Raw genomic sequence first — 22096 nt, forward strand, 5'->3', positions numbered from 1 at the left:
AACATATTTTATTTTAAACAAATATAAAACAGTCCAGGTGCAAATGAAATCAGAACTGAATTCTACGAGAACTTCAAAGAACGAGGATCCGTATTTCTTATAGACAAAACTTCCTGGTGAACCTTAGTACAAAAATTCTCAATAAAATATTAGTAAGCTGAATTTAAGAACGCAACAAAAAGATCATTCACCATGACCAAATTGACTTCATCCCAGAGAGGGAGGAATGGCTCAAGACACACAAAACAGTAAATGTGATATTACACAAATGGATTCAATAGCAGAGATCACATGTTCATCCCAACAAACACAGAAAACCTTCTAATACCATGCACCCTTCACAATAAAGGCCCCGCAGAAGATGAGAGGAGAAGAACAGATATCAACACAATGGAAGCTGTAAATGGTAAAACCATAGTCTACACTATAGTAAATGGGGAAAAACTTAGACTGTCCACTATGTCTACTCTTATTCAATACAGTGCTTGAAGTTTTAGCAAGAGGTGAGAGAAGGAAATCATATCAAATAAGCCAAGAAGTCACAGTTTCCTTATGTGCAAAAGATACGGTTTCTATACAGAAAAGACGTAAGGACACCACCAGAAAACTTACACCCGATAAATGCTTTTCACAAAGTGGCAGAAAAGAAAGCTAACACACACAAATCACACATACTGAGAGAGAAATCAGAAAACAATCCCATTATATACTGCCCCAGGCAAAATTATCTTGGAATGAACCCACCAAAGGACCAGAGAAGCTTTCTAATGTAAAGTGTAAAGCACTGAAAAAATAAACTGAAGACACTAGAAGATAGAAAGTCTCCTGTGCCTATAGATTAGGAGAATTATTATCACAAAAATGGCTATATTTCCAAAAGCAACCTATAGATTCATTATCATCTCCATCAAAATGTCAATGTCACCCTTTACAGAAATATACAATCTTTGTGGACTATACACCTGACAGAAGATTGATAAGTAGGCTATATAAATAGCTTCGAAAATTAAATGGAAAGTCAAACAACCCAGTCAATAAATTAGTTAATGAAACGATGGACAATTTCCAAAGGATGAAGTCCAGAGGCCATACTATATACAGAAAAAATGTTCAAACGAACTAGTTGCTAGAGAAATGAACAATGAATTACATTGAACTACATGCCATGCCACTTAGAATGACAGTCATTAAAAAACAAGCAACAAAACCTGACAGAAAGGAACCCCCACATCCTCCTGTGAAAATGATTCAGCCACCGTGGAAGTCAGTTTGAAGGGTCTTCAAGATACAGAAATGTTAAATATATGAACTTTTTAGTCACGAGAAAGAGTGGTTATGTCATTTGCAAGAAAATGGATCCAGTTGGAAATAACCATAGTAAAGAAATGAAATCAGCCTCGGAGTGTCTCAAATATTGCATATATTCTCATTGGTGATTCCTAGATTTTTGAATAGATTAAATCAAAAAAAATAGGGCAGGAAAGAGTGTTAACAGTAGCCATGGACTTGAAAGTAGGAGGGTAAGGAGCAGTGCCAGCAGGAAGGGAGGGGAAAGAAGGGAAAGATGGGCAGTGTGAAGGGAAGGAGCCTCAAAATACCTGCATACGCGCATGGGAGATGTACTTATACAACCCTCTATCATGTACAATCAACACAGATGAGTGGAAATTAATATTGAAAAGAGAGAGAAATTCGGTACAGAAGACTTGCAGTAGGAAGTCTATTTGCGAAGCCTTATCATTTGAAGAACTTTTCTTTATATTCTTTTGTGTTTTAGTGAGTGCATCCACTGAAGACGGGAAGAAAATATAGTTGTCAGAATGTTTGAGGGTTAGCACTTCATTTACTGTAAAGTTAACGCTTCTACAAACCAACTGAACAAATAAGCAGCCTGACCTACAGGGCCGACTTCTCTGCTCACAGACACCAGGAAGAATGTGAGAAGGCCCTGCTACCAGCAGGATCACAGAGTGCAGTGTGAAACATTGTACAGGCGTCCACTCATTGATTCTTTGTCGTGTTTTAGATTTTATAACCCATGAGTACAGCTTCCTATTGTATTGCTGCCACAGACAAACTTTAAATATTTTCGTCTTCTTCACCAGAGACAGGAAGATGAAATCCAAGAATACTGATCCAAAAGCAACCAGTTTGCCTAAATAATGAAGTCTATCTATGGTAGTGTGCTAGCTTGTTCTTTAAAGTTTTCTTCTTTCGTTGTCTATTTATTGTTTACTTCATATACAAGAATAATTTTGTGTACATACATAATTTCGTATTTATTTTTAACAATTTATTCTTTTGTAGTATTGATCTAACAGTCCTCTTTGAAACTCAAAATGGTTATTTTTATTATTCGACTTCTCACTTTCATCTTTATAACATACTGACTTTAAAAGTTTAGGCTTTGAATATTTTCTAGCACAAGGCAATTTTTGGAAAGGTAGGAGTCTCAGCAAGCATCTAGGGACAGATTAGTATTCAACCATGTCAATACACAGCAGACTCCCACCCTTTCCTGACTGAATGAGCCAACGAAGGCTGCTCTGCCTTGGAGCCACTGATATTTTCCATATGATTCACTACTGTGGCTGTGAGATACGTTCTGTTCTTACAAGGCTGCTGGGAATAATCCCTGGTCTTTACCTTCTAGATGCCACACCCCCACACACATATAGACATAGAAATCAAAATATCACTTAACACTGTCAATAGGGCAAAGGAGGACCCAAATCTCCCTCTATTGAGAAAAAGCTCTCCTCTGAAGGAAGGTGGATGGATTGTCTTGCTGGGTCAAAGGAAGTATACATAGTCCCTATGCTAAAGCCGGAAGGGTTTGGAAGCTACTTGAGTTTCATAGGCAACACAGAGCACTTCAATAGATGGCTTATGCGCCATCAAAGTTAACCCAGCAACTGAGCCCTTGCAGCATCTCCATTAGAATAAGATGGAAACTAGGTTTTACTATATTGGGTCAAAAGAGAAGGGGTCGTCTTAAGTCACCAGAAATAAAACGATGGCAGTGTTCATGCCATCTTTCCTTCTCTTGCCGATCTATTTGGAAGGAAACCAGAGTTATCCCCTGGTCGTATACATAGGGTCTAACCCCAAAGTCTACCAAATATTTAGCATTGCAAATGTGATATGGAGCTCACAATTTTTGTCTATTTTGGTGATGCAGCTGTTGGGGACATATACATCTGTGGAATGCGAAAAGAAATGCCTGACAATGTGTCATTATAGTCTAAGCCATTACACCCTCGTTTGCCAGTTTCTCATGACGGCTGGAGACCTGGAAAAATATGTCACCATATTAGCTAGGAGAAATGTTGAGTACGAAGAGAGATCTGAGGGACTAAGCACGGTAATCAGACTTCGTTAGCGTCAAGTCCTTGGCTTAATGATCGCACATGGACAATGCAGTCAATAAATCTTTCCTGATTTCAGATTTATAGGTGAACTCATAAAAATTACCTCGGGCTTGGTATGCTATTCATAGAGAAGGAGAGCAGGATAGGATGGGGCTTAAATGAAACACAGGAAACAGTGCAACCCTCTGAGTGTAGCAGAAACTCAACTGATCCTATCGGGAAAATTACCATCACCGAACAGGAGATGTTATACTCGTTAACCTCATTGACCATTATGCAAAGAGCAAAGATTATGCTTTGGAGTGCAGAGACAATGAGGTCAAGGCGACCTAATGTCAATTCTTGTTTTCCCTACTTCACTGTGTGAAATCTGTTTAGTCAGCTGAGGTTAAATAGCAAAAAAACAAAACAAAACAAAACAAAAACCTTAATATCTCAGTTTTTTGGGGTCCCAAAGCATGTCTCACTCAGCTTCCTGTTCACCACAACTCAGCTTCCTGTCCACCACTACTCAGCTTCCTGTCCACCACTACTTAGCTTCCTGTTCACCACGACTCAGCTGCAGCTCCTTTCTATGCCAGCCTCCTGTGGGAACCCAGACTGTCAACAGTACCTCCATGTAAGTCTTCTCTTCCGCCCTGTTTTTGGTAATCTAGGGACCAAAGCCCTGCCCTTGCATATGCCAGGCAAATGTTCTGCCACTAGGCTGTAGTGCCAATCTCTACAAGGAAATCATATTCATCCTTTAGTGTTAGGAAATAACTCAGAGGGTAGATTATATAAAATTCCCCCAACTTATCCTCAGAAATACCCATTGTCTCTGGAAGTCACATGACTGCTCCTGGACCAAAAAAGAAGGATCACACTCTAAGAGTGGATGGTGAGTACTGCAGTCAGGACGTTTACATGTTCAAGGCTGCTTTGGAAAGACTCAATTATTGAAAGAATCGAAGCATGAAATACTGTCTTACATGGGCTATCTACAAAATCTACTTAGAGTCCATTAAGCACCTAGCTACAGTCAATATCCAGTATTGTGTGTTCTATTTCATAGGCGAAAAGAAACAGGTTGGCTCATGTGTTTATAAACGCGCAATCAGAACACCGAGCACCAAACACTTGATTATGCTCCACCCCTTCCCACTTACCCTGTAGTTGCATAAAGGCTTGTGTTTCAAGCGATTGTTTTCCATTGTTTCAGAAGCTCTCTGCATGTTGGAAGAGCAGTAGGAACAAAGCTGCGGCTGCAGATGGCGCAACTGGCCTGTTGGGGTTCCTACTCTTGCAATTTCGAGTTTTTCTTTAATAAAATCCATTGACAGGGTTGGAGGGGTCTCTCCTAAAAGCTTTCTTTCTTGCCCAATTTTGGACTGCTGTCTCTTCTTATAGACTGCAGACCATTCTTTTTCTATATTTATTTTCCCCAGCCCTGACTATTAAATACACCCCTCACATATTCTGACACACTCCAAGCCTTTTTGGCAAATCTTTGTAGTAAACAGATGGACTCTTCTGTGTTGCTGGGAGACCACTTCACATGTAGAATCCAGTCCAAAGGGAGAAGAAAGGGCTGAACAGGGTGATGGACCTGCCCACTTCTCTCCCTTATTCCCCATTTTCTCCTTCCTCTATGCTGTCTGCATCTCCGTTTTTAATTCAGCTCAGGCTCAGTGCCTGCAAGCTGAACAGCACTGAGCAGGTCACTTCCCCTCAGCGAGCTCCAGTGTCATCATCTCAAGATGGAGGCTAACACTATTAACCCGTGGGTGTCCCGTGAATAGTTAATGAAATGAGGGTGTCTGTTAATCTCTCAGCAAGGTGTTTCCTTGATTGACAGAACTCCATCGTTGCTGCTGATTATATGCAGCAAGGTTGACCCATTAAGGGGTGGGGGTGAGCTACTTCTCATTAAATTCTAAGCAGAGCTTGACTCTGGTTGGGGTGGAAACTGTTTCTTATCTATCCGTATTTTGGAAAAGTTCATTTAGGGGATTGACACGCGGTTCAAAGAGACCACGTAGGCTTGAAATGTCCTTTAAGTTCGAGGCCAGTTTAGTCCTTCATGTATTGGTTCTAATCCCATCTGTTTTCTACTTTTAAAATGAGGCGAATTTGCTACGGACCTCACACATGGTCTGGAAGATTACCTAGCTGCCTGGTACCCAGTGCTATAGCCAAGATCAGTTGATTTCGGTTCCTACCACTCTATGCTGACACCCCTCACCCATCCCCAAACACACACACACACACACACACACACACACACACACACACACACACACACCTGTCTCCCTCTCCAGTTGTCCCTCTCTTACCACCCCTGTCTCCCTCCAGTCTACACCCAGGTTTCCTCCCCGCCCCTGCTTCCTGGAGGGGAATAAGCAGTGTGCTGTCTGGGGCTGGACCCCAGAGTCTGAAACTGTCTAGCCACACAAGAAAGCCTTTCCATGCAGGCTTTGAGAAATGACTGGCGTGATCCATGATTTCTTCGTCAGAGAAGTCACCAGAATGAATGTAAATGCATGTCTCCACTGAGAGTGGGTGTTCTTTTCTCACCGGGGAAGCCTCTTGCAGCGGACAGCCTTCTTGCTGAGGACGTGAGCTTACTGTGGCCAGCCAACAGCCCCCAAAGTTTCCCCGGAGCCCAGAGCTGCGCGCGCTGGGCCTGGACCAATGAGCGCAGGTTGTGCCTAGCCCACCCGGACGCCCTCCCCCGTGGAGCGTGCGGCTGGCCAATGACAGCCTGGCCCCGACTGCTTGCCTTTCTCCCCTCCCCGGTTGCTGCTCCTTTGCCCACTCTGCCCCGCCCACCCTTCTCCTGCTCCGTTTGCCTCACGCAGCGCTAGCTCAAGAGCGCCCAGCGCAGCGGAGCCTCAGCGAGCGGTCACCGGCTGCAGTCTCTTCCTGCCAGAGTCCCGGGTCAGCTGCCTGAATTGGCTTCTGACCCTGGGGACCGTGGGTCAGACGAACTTCATCCCTGAAGGGAACTGGCGCGGGCGAAGACGTAGCAAGGGCGAGTCATGGACCCTGTGAGCCAGGTAGAACTGAACAGGGCGGGCAAAGCAGCTGGCCTAAGGTTGGGGAATGCCGGGGACCCTGACACCTGGACAGGTGTGCACAGTTCCCCGCTCATACTTTTTTTCTTTCTCTCCCTTGCCTTATTCATCCGTAGTTGGCTTCGGCGGGCACCTTTCGGGCGCTGAAGGAACCCCTTGCCTTCCTGCGAGCCCTGGAGTTGGTGAGTAGCTGGGAGGCAGCAGCTGCCAGGTGGAAAGAGGTCAGGGGGGGCGCTCTCCACCGGGGTCTATTCACAGCTTGGGGTTCAGCCTCCGTCAATCCTGCCTGCTCTTGAGCTGCTCGTCAGTCCGGGGATGCTAGGTAGGGTCGAGGTCACACTGGGATTCCAGGAGGAATATGAATGCATTTGTTCGGGAGCTAGAATCATCTCCCTGGGAAGCGTTCTGGCCAGCAGGGTCTGGTGGGGGAGCGGGAGAGGTGGGAGGGGGAAGAAACCTCCAGGGCACCTGGCCTCTTCCTTGGTCCCCTGTGAGCCTGAGGCTAGACGGGGTAGGTATCCAGGAACGCTTGGATGAAGAGCTGGGAGGACTTGTCCAAACTGGAAAAGTTGGTCAGCACTGGGACAGCTTCTGTTCTGGATGGGATACTCTGCTCTGAGATCACTGATCTGATGGATAGAGGGCTACTCCAGGAGGCTTTAGAGAGAGGATAGTAGAGTGAGCAAGGACTTCTCTACCGTGGATATTCCTCTTGGATTCTTCTGGCTTTCCCCAGACGAATTCTTCATCAGCTTTCTCTCAGGGTTGGGCTGTGGGAAGTTATATCGCTCCTCTGGTTTGTTTCTGCTTTAAAAACCCATCTCAAGAGTCCTATGTAATTTGTCTGTAGACAGGAGCAAGGCACAAAAATGGTTACTCACGAGGCCTCCTGTAGCAATGGCAATGCTGTTGGCTGGAATGATAGTTATCAGGAGTGAAGTCTGGGGGTCACACATTTCCTCTTGCTAGGAGCTCTGCAAGGCTAGAGAAGCCATCAGAACACAAAGTTCAAAGCCCGTCATGTGGCATTAATCACAGGCGCTAACACGGACTAGCTAGGAAATTATGTAAGAGCCTGTTCAGTGCTTCAGAGGCAGAGACAAAGAGTGTGTCTGGATTTGACCACACGAAAGCGTGACGCATGTTTACATTGTAGTCTTGGTAATCACACCTGCCCTGTGCATTGATCGGAACAACAGTGCCTGATTGGATGATCAGTTTAACCTCTTCAAGAAAGTTCTTTAAGAAGGCTCCAGCTGCCGGCTTTCAGTTGGCTGTTCTGATACTGTTTCCCTTATGCACGTGTGTGGTGTGTGTGTGTGTGTGTACCAAGGCAGCCACAGTGCACATGTGAGATCAGAAGACAATATGAGAGTTAGTTCTCTCATTCCACTTATTTAGATTTCTGGGATGGAATTCGGATTGTCAAGTTTGACAGTGTGGGCTTTTAGCTGCCGGGAGACTCGGCCAACCTTAATATTGTTTGTTGTTGTTGTTGTTAGTTATTTGGTTTTTTTTTTTTTTTTTGCCAAGTCCAACAAGCTATGCTGGTTTCACAGTTCAAGGATCTTTTGGTCTGCTTCCTTAACCTCTTCCTTGAATTCTTTTACTTAGCCATTTAACCAGACATTCTTGTGGAGTGACTTCTTAGATTTTAGTTGCCAGCTTACTTGACCCCTAAGTTCAGAAGCGTGGCATCGCTTTTTGATATAACCTGCAACTCTCCTACATTGTCATTCTTGAAGGAATTTTTGCCCCTGCTCACAAGGTCTCTGCAGATAAATTTCAAAGCCTGGCCAGTCTGGGAGTTTGTTTGGATCACAGCTTTCTAGCCACCAAATCAGAACACGAGGAAGCCGTTCATCCACCGTCATTCTGAACAAGCCCCTTTAGGAAATTCTCAGATGCACCAGTGCTGGCAAAACACCACTCTGGGGTACACACTACCTCTTCAGGATGCCATTTACCTCCCTTCACCTTTGTGGGCGTCATTTGCATTTCGCTCTTCGCATTCCAGGCCTGGAGAAAATGTTTGTCTCCCCTGCCCCCAGCTGAAATGCTGGCTACTCGATAAAGTGTGTCTCCTACCTCCCATTTCTGCCCCTAAATTGAGTTACTGATCCACCACATTCCCGAGCTTCTGTTACTTTAGTCATTTATGCACAGGAAGCATCACTCTGTATTTCATTTATTGTAGGTTCTTTTTATTGAGAGTGAAAGATTATAGTACTGGGCAGAGGAAGAGTCAGCTTATACCCATGTGTGTGGACAGTGGCATGTGGAACCTCTCTGACACACACACACACACACGTGCACACACACACACACACACACACACACACATTCAGGTGATGACAGTAACTTCCGGTGGAAGTACAGTCTCCTAGTACCATAGAATTTGTCCTGTCTCTCTTTCACTAGCCCCTTTCAGAACACTTGGCAAACAGCAAGTGATTGGAAAAGCTGTCCGTTGGTAATGACCGTGTGCGTAGACTATCCCAGTTCCTCTGTTTCTGTGGAAGCTGATACAGTGATAGAAAGTGTCTTTAAAGATGAGTCTCCAAACCTTAAACTACAATCCTTTTCAACATCTATGCCCTAGGAATAAAACTCCACATAGAGATATCTGCTCCATAAGCCACTTGGGTTTCTCTTCTAAATCGCTTTCAATTGGATAGCTGTTGCACCAGAGATTTCTTTCTCAGAGTTCTGAAGGCAGGGAGTTTCCACCAAAGGCTGGCAGATTCTGTGTCTGGCAAGGACTCCCTCTCTGGTTCGCAGATGGCACCTTCTCGCTGTCCTTATCTGCCCTTTGTAAGGGCACTCATGTGTTCACAAGGGCTCTGTCCTTGGGAGTGACACATGTCTCATCTGATACTGCCACTTTGGGGATTAGGTGTTAACGTGTAAATGTTGGAAGATACATGCACCTCTAAACCACACCATTACGTTCAATAGCATCTATCGCAACACCGTTTGCAGTGGGAAGAAATGGCAACAGCTAATAAATCCACCTAAACAAATACTTGCAGGTGTAATTTGTGTAAATGATGAACTATATTACCATTAAAGACAATTAACTTAGCACTCATGTACATGGAGGTTGAGGCCTGTAGTCCTCATTGATACAATTATTGTCAAGAAACAAATCTAGGCATGGTGGTGTACAATTGTACTCCAAGCAGTATGGAGGCCGAGGCAGGAGGATCAGCTTGGGATACACAGTGAGAGCCTGCATCAAAAAAATTCTTAAAAAGTAGAAAAAAAAGAAAATAAGCTTTTCTTTCTTTTAAAAATAGGTCATAAAACTTTAAATGGAGAAGAACAACACTCATTGTGTTAATCCGATTGTAAGCGATGTGCTCCGTCAGATGTTCTGGGTACCTGCGCAGTGTAACATGCTATTTACAGAAAAGAAAGTCCTGTGTGTTGGGGGGGGGAGTTAATATGAACATAAAGGGAAGCATATCAGTATATACAACTGACCTATAGATAGTGATTTTTTGACAAGATATAACTTGCTAGTCAGTAGTAGAGAATGGGGCAAATAAGCCATGAAAATCAAAATTGCAGACATATCACTTATCTGCATTCATACATGTGAATGATTTATAGGAACTCACATTGTAAGTGGTTTTTTTCAATGAATTTCCAAAGGCATTCTCTCCTTTTGGGGCTTATAGCCCCTGGGAAGCTATGTGAAAGATACATGTGTGTATGTTCTTTCCTATGAGAGCTTGTGGATGTAGTCAACCTGAGGCCTCAATGTTGTAGAAAAGCATGGATGGAAAAGCCTTATTCATTTTCAAACATCTCTGGGGAAGACTTTCCTGTCCTTGATCTCTACTTAAATGAGGTCAGGGGACTTTCACCTACTCTTCACAACCAGAGGTTCAAAGCACTGACCCGACTCCGGTAGTGTTTCACTTTTTCACAGTTGAAAAATGATGTGCTGTGAATTGCTTAACCCGCTATTTGGAAGTGTTACAGCTCAACTTACCCTGTTTTTATATTTGAAAAGCTATGCAAATATCATCCTGTCTTCTACTGGCCTTTCTTATTTTGCTACTTTACACTGCAAGTAGGTCCCCCAATGTGTGCAAACACATTGTTCCCCCAACGTGTGCAAACACATTATTTCTTCCTCTCACTACCCAATGTGTGTAAACACATTATTCCCCCGTGTGTAAACACATTACTTCTTTCTTCTGCTGTCTATAAAACCTGGGTTTGTACCGTGGAATTTGTGGGAAGTGGGAAGTGGACTCAACATGTTCGTGTTGCTCAGGACACAATAATGCTTCAAACACTAGCGCTTTTGGAGCAGTACTGAAGGACTACTTTCCCTTGGTGATGTTGTGTGGCTTAACTAGTCCCCTAGCGCTATGCTGTAGCTTGACTAGTCCTCTAGCACTATCCCGTGTGGCTTAACTAGTCCTTTAGCACTATCTTGTGTGGCTTGACTAATCCCCTAGCACTATGCCATGTGGCTTGACTAGTCCCCCAGCACTATGCCGTTTGGCTTGAGTAGTCCCCTAGCATTATCCTGTGTGGCTTGACTAGTCCTCTAGCACTATCCTCTGTGGCTTGACTAGTCCTCTAGAGCTATCCCCTGTGGCTTTACTAGTCTTCTAGCACTATTCCGTGTGGCTTGACTAGTCCTCTGGCATTACACTGCAGCTCCAGATTCTGCCCTTAAGGAATCAACTTGCCCAAGTCCTCTAATCCTTATCTCTGATATCTATAATTTTACTATAACATGTCTACTATTTACGACTTCACATTTTTATCCTAACCTTTGTTTCTGCCCCTCTACCTTCCCAATGAAGCTTGTCAGTCCAAAAATGCGTGTGGTCTATTTAGAGGGTCATACTAGCATTTATATAACACCCATTCCTAAAGCTAAATTCTAAGCTATGGTCTTATAGAAATACCACACGTCTGTCTCTCTGCTTCCTTTCTATCAAGAGATATCACACGTGACTCCTGCTACTAGTAACAACCCATCGGCACCTATAGCAGAGCGTGATGTAGTGACGCTCTATGGATGAGAGAAGGGAGACAATCACATTCCTCTACAAGCTTCAGCTGAAAGTACATCTCCTGTGTCATGTTGTTCTGTAAAACATTATTTCACCGTGGGTCTCAGAGACGCTCGCTAACTCCCGGAGAGCAAAGACTTGTCAGCGTCGCTCTGACCGTATCCCTCTAAATTCTACAGCCTTCTTCCTTCCATGCGGCAGGCCCTGCGTGTCTCTGCTCTCAAAGTTTCAAAGAAGATTTAAAAGCCAATGCTGCCGTACTTGGTGTTACCTATCACTTCCCTCAAGATAGATATTGGAGATCTTTTCTGGAAAAGTCAAAAAATGTCTGCTTTTAGAGAAAATTCAACAGATATCTGTTGTCTTTTATATTTGATTTTATTTTCTGTTCATTAGTAGTTAACCAAGCAAGTTTTAATTTAAAATCGTTTTTCCACATAAAATGTCCACAAAAGTCTTTCATTATAAAGCCAATAATCTCATCACATCGTATGATCATTCTTTTGTTTTTACATACAAGAAGCAACTCCTTTTCCCCTCTACTATAAGCAAGATGGAGAACTGTAACATAAAACATCAAAATACAGAGTGGTAGTCTTCCATTAAGGGTCTGATGAATTTAAGCTAAGGTAATATGTACTTACTGATAACCCTCTCACCTCTGACAAAACTGTGTTCAGTTGGGGTATGAAGGGATACATGTGTGATGTAAAGCAACACCCCAGAATTCAGCCCCTGAGGCTGCTCTGAGCTTACTGGGCCAGGTGGCATAAGAGCCCATCAGAACAGGAGAAAATGAGGGAATAGAATTTCTCCGAGAGGACTCAACTCTCTCCCTCTCCCAGGTGAAGAGTGAGAAGGAAAATGGTTATGTATTCGGCTTTAAAAATTCTAGCTCTGCAAGATATGTGTGCGCAGGACTGTGACCTACCTCGTCTTTGTCTCCTGTAGGCTGTATTTGACTTCTGCTGCATTTGTACCTATCCTAGTCTATTGATTCAGCCAATCAAACGGGAATGGCGAAAGTCATCAAGGCAGCACGGATGCTGGACAAGGATCTGGCAAAGCTGAGCCGTGTGTTGGCCTCCGTGTCACTGTTGGTTTTGAGCTCCTTGTGTTGCATGCTTGGGGGACTTTCAGTGTTTGTATTATTTGGGGATATTGAATTGATGGGAAATTACTTATGGATCATTTGTGCCTTTTCCCAAGAATACTTCTTCTAATCTCTTCAGGAAAGTCCTAAGCATGCTACCCCATCCCGCTTCTAGGGAGATATCCTTATCTGCTTGAAGGTCTTCCTTACACCTTGGAGGTTGTGACTCACATAAAGAAGTCTCAGGTCTCTTTATGAGGCTATGCGACATTCTTTAAAACATCTGCCCTTGTACTGTACTTACTCAGGAACAAGATAATGAAAACAAGGTCAACTCTAAAAGATCAACAAGATTCCGTGGCCTAGAGGATTTGTCCACAGATCAGATTACAAGCCTCTTCCCACTGTACACTCAGGCGATTACAATGCATGTACAGCAAAAGTTACCTCTGCCATACACAGGGACTTATGTTGATGGGCAAGAAACAGTGTGGAAAGATGATAAAAGAATGAGATGTCAGGACCTCCCTTTCTTAGAAAAACTACCTCGTGCAGAGCCACTGTGGCGTCTTATGACCAAGGAGCAAAAGAGTGACAGGATTAGACATACAAATAAATTCTATAAAGATATAAAATTTAAAGCATTAAAATATGTCAGAAATTGAATAATAACTGCAGCAGCTTTGGCCTGAGGGTTTTTCCTGAATACTCGGACCATTGAGAGTTAATAATACACTACTCGGAGGAGCATGACAATCTTCCCAAGCTGGTTTGGAGATTGTCTTAATATCTAGTGTCCTTGAAGCCACAAAGAACTGCCAGCCCAAGAGAACAGGCTACCATATGCTTCTGGATTCTTAAAAATTGGGTTATGGGGTTGATGAGTAAAAATAATTACAAAAGATAACTGTTTATCAATGATGACTAAACTTAAGGGAACGTGATTGCAAAAGATAACTCGGTTTATCAGCCATGACTAAAAGATATGCAAGAAGAAGTGAAACACGTGTCCAAAACCAAAAATTATAGAATCTCTGCGTTGGAACAACATGAATCTATCTATGCTCAATAAATTTCTGTATAAATAAAGAAGTGCCCCACGGCTGGTCAGTGGGGTTCTGAGACTGTAGCCACAAACATGGCCTGGCTCACTCCTATCATGCCTGTTCCACCTCTGCTCTGGAACCTGTCAACCACAGGAGCATGTCGCCAGCAGTTCACGGTGTTAGCTCAGCCTTACTCTAAGAATGTTTCCCACCTGTGCATTGAAGAGAACGCCTCTTTCCCGCGTCCCCATCGTGTCAGGAATTTTAAAGGAAATCATGCTTTTCAAAATCCACGGTGGCGGAGCGAGGTTCTAACAAGGAAAGACGGTGCTTCTGCTGGTGAATAGCAAAGGGCTGCTGGATGGAGGCTGTGCTGAGGTGTGAGGTGTAGGAGCTTGAGCTCTGCCCCCCACCGGGCTGAGACCTTCTTTCTTCAACAGCCTGCACCCTGTAACCTTTGCCTCGGCCTCCTCAGAAGTTACAAGAATGAGAAATGATCCGACTGGAGAGATCACTCAATCAGTAAAGTGCTTGTTTGCAAGAATGAAAACTGGAGTTGGACCCTCAGAAGCCATGGCAAAAGCCAGGCGTGGTGGCATGTGCTTATGATCCTAACAGTGGGAGTTGGAGACAGGAAGTCCTTGGGGCTTGCTCTTCAATCAAATCAGCCTGCTAACGCTGATGAGTAGCAGGTCAGGCTGCATAGCTCAGTGTTCAGTGACCCAAGCAGCAAGAGTCCTTAACAAGGGGGCTAACACTGCAGTGTTTTAGACACTGCCCTGCCCTGCCCCGTATTTATTCTGCATGTTTCTTACTCATTCTAAGCAGGATTCACATCCAACATTCTGGAAGATGGAATACAATTGCCTCGGCTGGTTCTTTTTTTCAATTTAGCCCAACTATCAACCCAGGTCATATCGTAAGCCAATAAACTAGTGTATAGATTCAGGGCCCACAGGCCAATGTCCAATGTTATTCTGTCACTTGTGGCTAGGTTTGAAAGGGTCATGAGAGTCAAATCATTCTCTTCTAGACCGCCCTTGCCAATGAAGCTGTAGGAGGGACAGTCTCTAAAGTTATGGGCACAACAGGCCCAGAGTCGGGTCTGCATGAAGGTGATAAAAAGAGATGATTTCCAGGGCTGGAGAGACAGATCAGAGCTTAAAAGTTCTGGCTGCTTTTCCAGATGTCTCAAATTCAATCGCCAGCACCCACGAGGCAGCTCACAACTGTCTGGAACTCCAAGACATCCTTACACAGACATAGACACAGGCAAAACACCAGTGCACATAAGAATAAAAGTTATTAAAAATAGATTATTTCCAACAGATGACCAGACATTGTAAATATGTGTGTGGTGTATGTGGTCTGTATGGTCCGTGTGTGTGTGTGTAGTATATGTGCTTATGTATGTGTTGTGTTTGAGTGTGTTTGTGTGTGGAGTTGTATGTCTTTGTATGTGATACACACGTGTGTGTAGTGTGTGTGTATGGTATGTTGAGTATGTGTGTTTATGTGTGTATTGTGCTGTGTTTGTGCTTGATGTGTGTGTGTGTGGATTATGTGTGTGTTTCTGTATGTATTGTGTTATGCGCGAGTGTGTTTGAAGTGTATATATGTGTGTATGGGGTGTGTGTATGTGAAGTATGTACATTTATATATGGGCTGTGTAGTGTTTATGTGTGTGTGATATGTGCATTTATGGATGTGTTGTGTTGGGTTTGTGTGCGGTGTATGTGTGGTATGTGTGTGTTTTGTGTGTCCATTGATGTGCTAGAAAATAGGGAATGTGTAGAACTATCCATCGGCTTGCCTCACATGACAAGCGCTGTCCGTTTCATGAAGAGCAGGGATTATTTGATACGCAAAATCCACCTGAGGCTTGAGGAAATGTGGGTTTGAGTCCAATCAGCCATGTGCTAGGGTTCTGGCCCTTTTAAATTTGTATTTGTTTTATTTGATTTTTTAAAGCCATGGTGTCCTCACTGGCCCACTGAAATCAAACGGGTGTCATAAGTGTCACATCTGTGACTTACTTGTACTGGTTAAATTTTAGCAAAAACTCCAGCAGTGTCTGATTGGTACTGCAGCTGTGGGACTGGGCCTGGGGAAGACCTGGTTGATGATGCTGTTGTATTCACATTTGCAGTGAACCCTCTACAGACTTCTAGCTCTGTATAAACAGTTTGATATGTGTTGTACTGTCACTGCCACGTCAGTGATGTGTGTGTGTGTGTGTGCGTGTGTGTGTGCGCGTGTGTGTATGCGTGTGTGTTTCTATTATCTTCCCACTGGAAAAGGTGCATGGTGAGATGACCATAAACCATATACAAATAGAATTAACTCTAATATATGCATACAAGCAGTTTTCCGATTTCTGTGCATGGTTTATTTGATTTTTATTATATTCTGAGGATTAATTAACAACCTTGTTTATACATGGAGAGGTCAAATCATTCGCCTGAGGGCAGACAATTAGCAAGTAATAAAGGATGTGAATCTAATCAGACACCAAATCCATGCCCTGAATCATCTTTATGAACGCTCTCCATTAATAGAGACTCCTCATCCCTACCTAGATCTGCAGCATCACTGATTTCCCCATTGACAACAATAACAGAAAAGGCATGCATCTATACCTGCACTTATCATATACTAATAATATGCAAGACTTTAGGAATTTAAATTTTTTCTCCTTGTTCTTTCTACTGTCAAATGCGATCAGAAAATAAAACAAAATCTAAATGCTAAGTGCCCTCAAAATAGCTTCGGGGACTTTCTTACTGCTCAAAAATTATTCCGGTTTCTTCAGAAAATTTTATTTATCTTCTATATCTTATAGAATATTCATTTACTAGTCCATTCCTTAAAGAAATTCAAATTTAGAAATCTGTTATGGACATATGCCCAAGAAGACATCTGGGGAATTTAAGAAATCTCTAGATACTTAGCAAGATGATAAACACTTAAATCTTTGGATGTTCGGGAAATTGCTTAAGCCAAGTGTGTTCCGTCATTGATGATGGGGCATGAGTGAATTTCGTCTGCTTCCTGTGTGTGTGAGAACCATGGTTTTTTAGGTTTGTTATTTGGAGGATTTGTGTGCCACATAAGAAGACATTCCTCTGTGGTGTTAACAGGAAGTGCTCACCACCCATCTGGTCCATTGTAGACGGCTTGGCTCTGCTTCTCTATGATGTCATCACTTGAGGCTTTTGCTTGTACCTGATAGACAGGTACAGATTGCTGACAGCGGGAGTCTTTCCTGAGACAGCGGGCCCGACTTACAAAGGGACAGGGTTTAGATTGAAGAAGGACTATAGTAAACCGGCAGGCACTGGCCCGCGATCTGAGTGTAACATGGAGAACTTCAGAAACATTACATCTGGAAAAGGAGGTGGCTGGCCAAGTAGAGACTATAACATGATTTAGAATATGCTGAGAGGCCAGATGTGGCGGCACATGCATTTAGTTCCAGAAGTCAGAGACAGGCAGACCTGTGAGTTCGAGGCCAGCTTGGTCTATATAGTGAGTTCTAGGTCATCTAGGGATCCACAGTGGTACTCTTGACTCAAAAGAGAAAATATGCTGGATTTGGAACCACTCAACATTGAGCTATCCACCACCTTGGATAACTTCACTGAGCATCAACTTTCTTAGGGATTTTCACCTGCATTGAAGATGTATTAAAATTTTATCTAACAGCTAGGAATCCTTGGGCAAACTCCCATATCAATTTTTGAACTATAAAATGGGATGGGCTTTTAGAATACAAAACTATGGGATTAAATGGATTAAAAATGTATAAACGTGCCGGGCGGTGGTGGCGCACGCCTTTAATCCCAGCACTCGGGAGGCAGAGGCAGGTGGATCTCTGTGAGTTCGAGGCCAGCCTGGTCTACAAGAACTAGTTCCAGGACAGGAACCAAAAGCTACAGAGAAACCTTGTCTCGAAAAATTAAAAAAAAAAAAATGTATAAACGTTCCCACTCAAAGGCTCCTTGATGTTGACTGTCCCCACACTGAGAAATTAAAGCTTGCGTGGGGACGCAACTTGGTGCTGACACACATATCTAGCTCTGAGTTAATCTTCAGCCTTGCAAAACACAAAAACAAAAACATCAAAGCAAACACAGGCTGAGGTCAAGAACCTAGGAAATGTTCCTATGGGGCAATACTCCACTGACTGCTTTTAATGTTTGTCTGCTACCACAGTTCTGTGAGGAAATAGGGAATGTGTGTTTTCATCTGTCATAGCTATGAAATGAAGTTTGTTCAAGAACTGCCACTGTCAGACATCTCAATTTCTCTATGATGCTATTGAAAGAAAAAGCACAATTATTCATGAGATCACCAACATCACTCAGGATTATATTTGAAATGTATTTTAAAGTATATCTGCACATTGGTAAAATGGTCCAATGGTTAGCAGCATTTTTTGTATATTTTGTGTGTGGGCTTTGACCCTAGCACCCCAGTGACATACAAGCCAGATATGGTCTTGTACGTGCCTGCAACCACAGATCTATGGCTGGGAGTGGAAATAGGGGAGTTGCTGGGGCTTACTTGTTGCCGGCCTTGACATAAAAAAAAACCATGCACAAAATACAAGCACCAATCTACTTGATATATTTGGCAGTATGGCATGCCTGAGAGAGGCAGGAGGTCATGCAGAGTTGCCTGAATGTTCTGCTTGGTTGATCACCAGATGTATTACCGAACCAACATACTTTAGAAGATCACTGCAAGATTTGAATGAAGATGGGCTGCTAAGTGGTCCAACTCAGAGAGCAATAGAAGAGGGTGTCCAAAGCCCTCCTTTGGGATCTGCACACAAACCCAAAGGAGTATGCACTAACAGAAATGTTTCTATATGCAAAGCACACACACATACACACACACAGACATGTGCAACATTGATTTTCAAAAGAACAAACAGGGCACCTATGTTCCTACTAGATAAAAAATAAAAATTCCAGTGCCAGAAATGGGTCAATTCTTTTGAAGTTATTGGACAGTGAGGTCACCCTGACCTCCAGCCATTGCAGAACATTGCTGTTGCTCTTTATTAACCACAAGCACTTGGTGGAAAGTTGTTATTGCTGAAGATACCACACACTGGAGTCATAGAACATAATGAAATCAAGTCAGTATACCTGGATGTTTCCTACCTAATAGCCCTAATAGCTTTCTTAGTGCCAAGAAGATGCAAGCTAATGGAGGAAAAAAATAATCACCAATTATACTCTGCTATAAACTCCATGCGCTATAACAATGGCAAGCCAGCCCCTTGGTACAATTGTGGTCAGAAACATGATGGAAGTCATTAAACACTCTCTGATTGGACTTAAGTCCTTTTCCTTATGTTGAAACTCATATCTGGAACTATTGTCGGGGAAAGAACCTACGGCTGTGTATGTCATAGGTTCTAGGAGAGAGCCTACTGCTATGATTTGCTAAATAGACATGGTATTAGGCCAACTCCTAATGGTGTTTCATTGTCCCCATTGATGAACACATCTTTCGGCCATGGTCTGAGAACAGCTTCTCTTTACAAGAGATGGTGATTAACGTAGAGACCCACAACTGAAGGAAGAGAGTAAGAAAAAGAAGAATGCTCCACTTTAAAGGGAAAATATATACCACACCCTCTCCCCCAAGGCTCTTCGAACCTTGCAGAAGATGGGGGTAGAAAGAGTATAACAGCCGGAGGCGTGGATAGCTTCAAGGAAACACCATCTAGATACAACAAGAGCTGCACACGCAAACTCACAGTGTACAAAAAACCTGTGCAGACCCAAATCAGACACAAAAAGAGAAGTTGGCCACACAATCTCACTCCTGGCCCTGGAGTGAATGGCAGTTACTAGTTGCTGGGGAAGAAAAAGCATCCGTTTTCTCTAATGTTATAGCCCCCATAAATGGACCATGTTTCGGTGGAAGAGCACACGTCCAAGAATGTTTGGGCATCACACATTGTGATTGAAGGGTGTTCAAAAATAGTAGACGCAAAGTTGGGTTGGGGACAGGGAGGTGGCTCTGGGAAGAACTGGCAGTAAACATCATCAAAACTTGTATACCAAGCTCAAAACCCTCAAATCATAAAAATGTAAAAGATGATCAAGCGGTATGCCTCAAATTGACAGAGCGTTGAACTTTAGCTACCTCGGCGGGAAGTAACATGTTTAGTAACAGAAGCAGGTAGAGTTGAAGATTAAACCTTGTTCTTTACTTCTCTGACCTTCAAACATGTACCTCGGCCCATCTTCATCCAAGTCTTCCAGTGGCCTTCTAAAGCACACTGGTTTAGTAGTCCAGTCTGTGAGTGGTCAAGCATGGCCATCAGCCATCCCCATGCAGCCACCTGCCTCTCTCTTGCATGCCGGGCTGCCAAACATACCAAGTAAGTAGGCTGGCGCTTGCATTCAAGAGTTAAGTGGTGGTGGTGGCTATGCTGTCCATGGTAATTATAACGATTTTATGTATTCATGGTATGTCTATTAATTAAGATCCCCCAAATAAGGAAAAACCAGTAAGTAAAAATCACCCAGTATTTTGCTGAGAGCAAACTGAGCTAATGTTTTGAAAATAGACTTTAATATACTTCTGCATACACATGCATTTTCTCTCCGAAATGATATGCTAATTTTCCAAGCCTGTTCTGTGAAACCAAGTATAATCATGGACCACACATGAGGGTTTTTTTTTTTTTTAATGAATAACAGGTGCTAACCAGGCTGTCACAGTGGCGACCTCATAAAACTACAGCACAAATGAAAAGGTAGCTGCCTTAGCCTGTGTAAGCAAACCATCATACGAAGCCCAGGAATGGTTCACCCAAGGATGCATGTTTCTCAAAACCTATTTCAAACATTAAATGTTTGCGTCACAGACAACAGAAATCTCAAAGTTCTGAAAGCCAAATTTTCTAAATCTTTTCACAGTTCATGAGGAAGGATCTGAGCTGTCCTCTTCCCCCAAATCCTAGTGCTTTGGTGATAGCCTTTGGTTTCCTTGAGTTATGGATAATCCACCCTTCTAGTCTCTCTTCTTTCTATTACACTCGTGTGTGTGTGTGTGTGTGTGTGTGTGTGTGTGTGTGTGTACACATGATACCAGGCATACTGAATTAGGACCTTACTCTCCAACTGTACTCTAGAACACACAGTTCTAATAACTTTATCTGCTTAACCTTGGTTCCAAAGGAAGACACATTCTGAAGTCCCAGAGTTAGGATTTTGTCATTGGAATCTTTCTTCGAAAGTGGGAAGAAGGCCCAATGCCCATTATAGTATTTGAATCTTAGAATAAGGACTATTAGCCACTTGCTTTATCTCTTTTTTTTATTTGTTTATTATGTATACAATATTCTTTCTGCAGGCCAGAAGAGGGCACCAGGCCTCATTACAGATGGTTGTGAGCCACTATGTGGTTGCTGGGAATTGAACTCAGGACCTTTGGAAGAGCAGGCAATGCTCTTAACCACTGAGCCATCTCTCCAGCCCCCTGCTTTATCTCTTTAACATAGTGTGAATTGTGGTTCCATGCTTGCTAATAGATAAAATGTATCTCTCCATACCTTCAACATCTGTATACTGTGAGAGTGTGTGCTTGTTATTGAGATCACTCACTATCCCATTAGTTTTTAAAAGCATATCATACTCTTCATAAAGCCTGTGAGCATCCTGTGAAGATTCACACTTCCTGTGCCTCTAATACACTTAATTTTGTGATTTTTTAAAAATTTTGCATGCACCCATGTGCTGGTGGAGACCGGAAGAGAACAATGTTTTTTATTCTATCTCTCTCTGCCTTATTCCCTTGAGACAGGTCTATCACTGAAGCTGGAGCTTGGCTGTTGATTCTCTTTTCACTGTACCTCATAGTGCTTGGAACACACACACACACACGTGCGTGCGCGCACACACACATGCACACACACACACTTGTGCACCCTATTTTTAACATGGGTGCCAATGATTCCAAGTCTCAAATTATACATGCATAGCAAGCACTCTTACCCACCAATGAATCTCTACAACCCTTGTTAGCCTAGTTTTTAGTTGAAGAATGTCTGGCTCAAAGTACTACATATTTTAAAGATATTTGAAAAAAGAATGATTCAGTTGCACCCCAGTATTGTGGTTCTGGAGAGATCGTTCCCAGTTACACTTTTTTTTTTTCTAATATAATATGAAGCCTAGTTGAATCATTGCTTCTTTAATCTTGCATTGGGAAATTCTACATTCTTCATGAAGATTGTATTCTGGCTTTAATTTGGAAATACATAAATTAACAGAATTGATTAATGAAGCAATAGCCACAGCTGCCAAACTCATGCAATTATTCACATGGATCTTTATTAAGCTGCTGCTTTTGACTTTTTGGGTCATGGTATGAGTCCACTATCAGAAATTATTTAGAGCTCTATGTCCAGATTTGGCCAAAGACAATTGTCTATCTGAGATACAGGCAGATATGTATGTGA

At 42.9% G+C, this 22096-nt stretch overlaps 1 protein-coding gene across 2 annotated transcripts in view; it reads left to right on the forward strand.

Annotated features, from left to right (window-relative positions):
* The first annotated feature begins 5911 nt into the window (after positions 1 to 5911).
* Positions 5912 to 22096, forward strand: part of Synpr (synaptoporin) — a 328081-nt gene continuing 311896 nt past the window's right edge. The window contains exons 1-2 of one of the 2 annotated variants that reach the window (XM_075988599.1): positions 5912 to 6409; positions 6544 to 6609. In XM_075988599.1, the coding sequence (XP_075844714.1) occupies positions 6392 to 6409; positions 6544 to 6609 (84 nt within the window). In that variant the 5' untranslated portion in view covers positions 5912 to 6391. The remainder of the gene's footprint in view (positions 6410 to 6543; positions 6610 to 22096) is intronic. The other variant, XM_075988598.1, reaches the window with a different exon arrangement.

The sequence above is a fragment of the Microtus pennsylvanicus genome, chromosome 10 (assembly GCF_037038515.1).
Source record: "Microtus pennsylvanicus isolate mMicPen1 chromosome 10, mMicPen1.hap1, whole genome shotgun sequence".
Taxonomy (NCBI): domain Eukaryota; kingdom Metazoa; phylum Chordata; class Mammalia; order Rodentia; family Cricetidae; genus Microtus; species Microtus pennsylvanicus.